The sequence below is a fragment of the Nanorana parkeri genome, unplaced genomic scaffold, assembly GCF_000935625.1.
Source record: "Nanorana parkeri isolate BGI_ZX_2015 unplaced genomic scaffold, ASM93562v1 scaffold1060, whole genome shotgun sequence".
Taxonomy (NCBI): domain Eukaryota; kingdom Metazoa; phylum Chordata; class Amphibia; order Anura; family Dicroglossidae; genus Nanorana; species Nanorana parkeri.
Genome location: NW_017307328.1, coordinates 368,596 through 374,595, shown reverse-complemented (window position 1 = coordinate 374,595; position 6,000 = coordinate 368,596). Strand labels below are relative to the sequence as shown.

The window sequence follows — 6,000 nt, the reverse complement described above, 5'->3', positions numbered from 1 at the left end:
TTTGTAAGGGCCAATCCAGCAAGTTATGTTCAGATCAGGCAATAGTCACGTGTATACACAATCCCTGACATCCTACTTGCAGAAAGAACCAATAGACATTTTGCTGAGGTATAGTTTGTGTAGGGAAAACTGATGATCCCTGCTGAATCACATTGTCATAATGCTTGTTTTAATAACTAATGTGCTGATTTTTAATAATGCATGTTGCCAAGAGTGATCATAGTTAACGCCACTTAGTAAATATAGTGTGAAATAAGACAAATGTTCTTTTTGACAAATAATTTGCAGCTTAAAAAGAATAATTCCACTCTACGATACTCAGCTTGCAGGAAGTTCATAATATAAAAGAATGAGAATAAAAATGTGTGATGTGCTTAATGTCTTATACATCTATATACTATTTGTGCAGCTATACGCTGTAACTTGTTTTACACTTGTCCATTAGGAGTGCAGCCAAATGTAGTTTTTCACTTGCCTGTTAGGCTTAGGGCCGCAGAGTAATTACTTTTGATAATATGCCAGCTGCCATCTTAGGAAATTATAAATGTGAGTTAATGAGAGACGTCATTTTGTGAAAATATATATTTCATGTAAACATGATATCAATGGCGGACCTAAGGAACAAAGGGCTCTAGTGCAAGATTTTTTCTGAGGGCCCCACAATCCCAAACTCCCCCTTCCCCACAGAAGCCCGTTGCACCAGCTGCACCAGCAGTAAGTACATCTCTGGATCACACTGATCTCTATATACATACTGATCTCTATATACACAGTGAGAAGTATAGCACATTATGGTCTCTATATACACATCAATCTGTATATACACGGATATCTCTTTGTACACAGGAATCTCTGGGCAGTGCTGGTTCTGATTGGCTCCCTGTACAGTCCGGATTCTATACTCGGGAACTCGTTGGACCCCACCCTCTCTCAGAAGACTGTCAGACACCCCTCCCATCTTGCCCCAGGGACTGCACTGCCCCATTATCTATAAATAGGGGGTGCCAGGGACCAGATTTTACTGGGCCCCCCAGCCTCAACCCCGATGCAGCTGCCCTGGTACTGGATTACACTCTGTTCTCCTCTATGGATGAGCTGGGTTTCAGCCCGAACCTGAGCTCATTGGTACTCAGGAGTAAGCTGTGAGTGCTGGCCCAGCCAGGGAATTCCCCACCCCCCATTAAAACAAAGGGGTGGGATACTGGTGACATCATTCACCTTATAAGGACACATTAGGTCAATGTGCACTTTGCCAGGTTTGCGCCCACTTTGCACCTCCGTTGCTGTAATAGGCAGACTGAAGTGCCAATAGAATATCGGAGATTCTCTCCTAGGCTTGGCCCTGACCAATCAGAATGAACCAATACTCCGAATTCTATTGGTGCCTTTCACTGTCAGTCATCATAAAATACAAACAGGAGCGCATACACTTTACCAATGGAATGGAGGGTATGCTGTAAGAGAAAGGACTTACATGGTATTGGTGAGGACAGAGTGTCATGCAGCCTGAGCGGAGGAATGGTGTCCTATCGGTGCTGTGATGCTGTGCCTGTCTGCAACGGTTCCAGTGTCCAATCTTGTTGTAGTGGGGTCCAGGAGAGATTGTATGCTAGAGGAACTGTGTAGATCTCAGTGGCCAGGGAGAGTGGATACAGTACGGGACAGAGGAGACGGACAGGCCGCCGCTGTCAGCGTCCTTGCTGAGTCACTGAACTGCCAGTCCGTGATGGAGTTGTCAGCACTGGGTTAGGCAATAACCGGACTGTGAGGTGTCAAACTTAGCCAACTGTACATGACAGGAGTATCTTGTAGTGATCACTCGAATCGTATGGTTATGTGAGTTCTGTGGGGTAAATTGAAGCGGCTGTGTCCGCCAGAAGTGTGTGCGGGTGGTCAGCCGTGATGACTCTCAGGGTGAAGAAAGGTTGGGGAGTAATGAGCAACACGTTTCAAGGCAAACCTCTTTGTCAAGCTCAAATTTAGCAATCGGTCAGTGCCTCGTGAAGCCACGATTGGGTAAAGGAATGCACCTGACCATAGGTCAGGTGCAAAACTTTACTCAATCACAGCACAGAGAACTCTGAGAGCCATGATTGGCCAAAGTCATGATGACTTTTCCCAATCATGGCTCACACAGCTAAGTCCTGTCAGGTGCCCGGACAAATGTAAACAGTTGGGCGGAACTAGCTTAGCTAGCTTATAGTAATATTTTGCCGGCATCTGTCAGAATGCAGGTCTTGTAAAAATTATTTCTATTTATTTTTTTATTTTAATTTCATCCATGACCCTAGGATTACCTCGGTGGATCCATTTTTTTTTTGCAATTGTCAAAATCCTTTGTTGCATTTTTATTTAAATTAAAGGATTTCCCCTAAAAGTCTGGACTTATTTAGCTTTTATTTAACCCTTTAGTGCATGGGTAGGGGTACAAGTACACCTTATTCATTCACAAAGGGGGGGCGCATCTGGGTGCCCCTTTATTAAAGGAGTACCCCGATGTGCATAAGCCCCCACCCTGCCTGCACAACCAATGGGGAAGAGGCCCTTGTCCCCATCGGTCCCCTTTCCTGCCCTGCCAGGCCTGTGCTCGGATCAAGGATCTGGTTGGGAATTTTAGAGGGGGACCCCACATCTTTTTTTCCCCATTTTTGTTGGGTTTCCTCTTTCAAATTCCTACCAGACTTTAAGGGTCTGGTATGACTTTTGGGGGGAACCCCACGCTTTTTTTTTTAAATGGGGTCCCTCCTAACATTCCTACCAGACCTAAAGGGTCTGGTATTGTTTGGGAGGGGGAACCGCAAGTTTTTTTATTTCTTTATAAATGTCAATTTTTTTCTTTATAAATGTCACTTTTTGCTGCAGCACGTTCTATACATTGCACAGATGCGCCACTTTACAGGCAGTTTAAGGAGACCCCCCAGACATGATATTTAAAGGAATTTTTCATTTTTATTGTTTCACTTTAAGCAATTTTAAAATCACTGCAAAAAAAAGGTGTTTTTTTGCATTGATACATGTCCCCCCAGGGCAGTACCTGAATCCCCATACCCTTTTTATGGCCAATAACTTGCATATAAGCCTTCAAAAAGGTGACAATTGATTTTCCAAGTTCGGGTTCCATAGACTTTCATTGAGTTTGAGATCAAACTTTTTCCATGTTCTAAAGTTCAAATTCGAACTGAACTTGGGTGTGTTTGGCCCATCACTACTGGGAAATTCCTGGAATAGTGGGTGAGCCCATCCTGGGTGGGTAGGAACACTGGGTGGATAGTTCGGGGAAGTCACCCATGCCCACCTAAGATTACACTACTGGTCACCCATGTCCACTCAGATAATTTTATTTTGGGAGGACCATTAGTTATAAATCACAAGTAAACATGTTCTTTTGAAATGTCATTTGATGATTGGATGATTATAAAGTAATGTTTGTAATTGACCAATGAGATGTAAGACCATTATTGTTAATGAAGTGGGGCTCTATATAATCTGTATGCTTTGTAATGGAATTTGGGACTGATCCCCCTGCACTTGTATTTTCTGATTGCCAAAAGTGATGAAGGCGTGATGTATTGCAAGTGAATATTATAAGACAACCGAGACAAGGTGATGGCTGGTTAGGCAGACATGATCCAGCCAAAAGATTTCCAGGAACATGCACATTAAAGGTGCCCATACACTGGTTGCATTTCGGCAGGTTTTAAATATGTGTGGGGCTGTCGGCTCCCTTTCAGCCGGCATTCCTCAATCAGCTGATCGAAGGAGTTAGCTGGAAATTTTCCGATCGATCATATGCGCCAGCCGATGAGCTACCCGCTCTGATTGGTATTCTGACAATGCAAACAGTGAAATTCCTCGATTGATGCGCTGTTTGTGTTGATGGAGGAATCTGTCAATTCTTTTCGTTCAGCTCGCGGGTTGAACGAAAAAAAATTGATAGGTCTACGGCCAGTCTTACAGTGGCTGAATGTTTATGTCCACACAGAATAGGGAACATATTGATTAAATGGGAGATTGAAAATTGGTTTGCTTATACTATATTTACAATCATATCCTCCCAAACTTCAGTGACATGATAACAGACCTGCATGTTCTATAAACTAGACTGGATTATTGTATATGTATATTGTATTATGGTGCATGCATGCTCTGGTAAATAAAATAGTCTCAGCAGCTCCATTCCTAGTCAGAATTACAGGCATGACGCACTTCAACATGAGCTCACTGCAGTATAAATTGTCACCTGACTAGAGCAGCCAGACAACAGTCGGTGCACAGTACAGCAGCCCAGTGACACATACCACAATTATTAATTACTTCAGCCAAGCAGCCCTGCCCCGTCTCCCTCAGCGTGCCCTATGACCAGCACGTGCTTCCTTGTAGGGGCGGGGCCACACAAAGAGGGTGTAACGCAAGTTTGTTCCTGGAGTGACGCGAGGTGCGGTAGGCGTGCCTGGGTGGAAGCTGATTGTCATGTGACTAGGCTTGAGAGCTGTAGCTGTGCTTGGTTGGTGTGAAGCAGCAGTCGTGGTGAACTATGGATTTCTTGTTGGGAAACCCTTTTGCCACACCGGTGGGGCAGCGCATTGGTGAGTCCGCTGTACGAGTGACTACTCAGTATAAGTCTTCCTTTCCAGCCACTTGTATCCTCCACTTGAGCCAATGGGAAGTTGCTCAGACCTGGATGTTAAACCTATTACAGGGCGCTGTGGTCTATAGAATCTGAGCTTCCTACAGAGCTGACCAATAGGCATGTGACTTGCTTTGCAGACGTTATAAGTAGGCCAATAGGGGGCGAGATGTCTTGAAGTGGGTGGGATTTGAGTTCTGTCACCCTTCATTATAAATAAATGTCTAGATGATTACTGGAGCGCTGTAATGACATACTGGGCTTGCTAAGCTGGTGTTTCTGTGATATTCTGTGTTGCAAAGTTTTTTCATATATAAAAATCACCTTTTATGATCCTTCACTTGGATATTGTTACTTATGTATAGTTCCTTGCCCTCAGGATCTAGGATAGTGTCATGTTGTTTTGAAATAATTGCTCATGCAGCACCATTAAATTCCGCTTGCTTGCAACTCACCGTTTGTAGACCAAATTTACTATAAAGTGGAAGTCCAGTTATATTTTATCATTCTGCCATCCCCATAAAAAAAAAAGAAAATACAATTCTAATTCTACTTACTCTTTCCACACTCCAACGCTGTCCCCAGCTTCTTTTTTAGTCAGGTGCCGGAGGTCCTCCTGGGGCAGGGTGACAGTCCTATCATTCTGCCCATTTCCGGTGAGCACAGCCTGTCATTTGCACCCCTCTAGGGGTGCTCTAGGACTGAGCGGCGCTCCCACGCCATCCTGTAAATGCTCCTGGTAGAATGCCCCCCTACCACCACTGAGGAGGAAGAGAAAGCTGCTTTGACATCCCTGTATAGGGTTTTTTTTTTTCCGGGGGAGAAGCAGTTGGGTTTATATGCCTAGAGTTTTAATTTAAGGTGGTCATACATGTAGCAGTTTGTGAGTAATTCATCAACTAGAATATCAGAATATCAAACAATGCAACGTACACAGTATTCAGAGGTGTGGAAATTTTTGAAAAAACGACTTGTCCAAGGACTAAAGCGGGGCCCGATCTACTTGTCCCTCATGACAATCTACTTGTCCTGATACAAAAAAAATAATTTTAACCAAAACTGTATTTAGCAGTTCTAAGAAGCGTTTCTCATTGGTAAGTGCCGTCAGGTGACCGCGTTGACCAACGACTGCTTGCAATTTGCGAGTGAAATTCAGAATACATGGAACAGGTACAGATAGTACACCCGTACTGGTGGATGGGAAGGACTGTTCGCCGAAAGGTAAGTATAGTGGGAGGGAGATTTGTGCGGGTAATTCCATTTTCCCAAATTACTTGGGAAAGTGAATATACCCTTTAGGGTTGGTGCAGACTTGGGGATTCCCAGGACGTGCGATCGTGTGCAGTTGCATCCGCATGTATGGGGTTACATCT

General features: G+C 44.0%; 1 protein-coding gene across 1 annotated transcript in view; it reads left to right on the top strand.

The window, feature by feature from the left end:
- Nucleotides 1–4,449: 4,449 nt before the first annotated feature.
- TOM1 (target of myb1 membrane trafficking protein) overlaps nucleotides 4,450–6,000 on the top strand; it is a 102,333-nt gene continuing 100,782 nt past the window's right edge. The window contains exon 1 of the mRNA XM_018567550.1: nucleotides 4,450–4,586. Within this exon, the coding sequence (XP_018423052.1) occupies nucleotides 4,535–4,586 (52 nt within the window). The 5' untranslated portion in view covers nucleotides 4,450–4,534. The remainder of the gene's footprint in view (nucleotides 4,587–6,000) is intronic.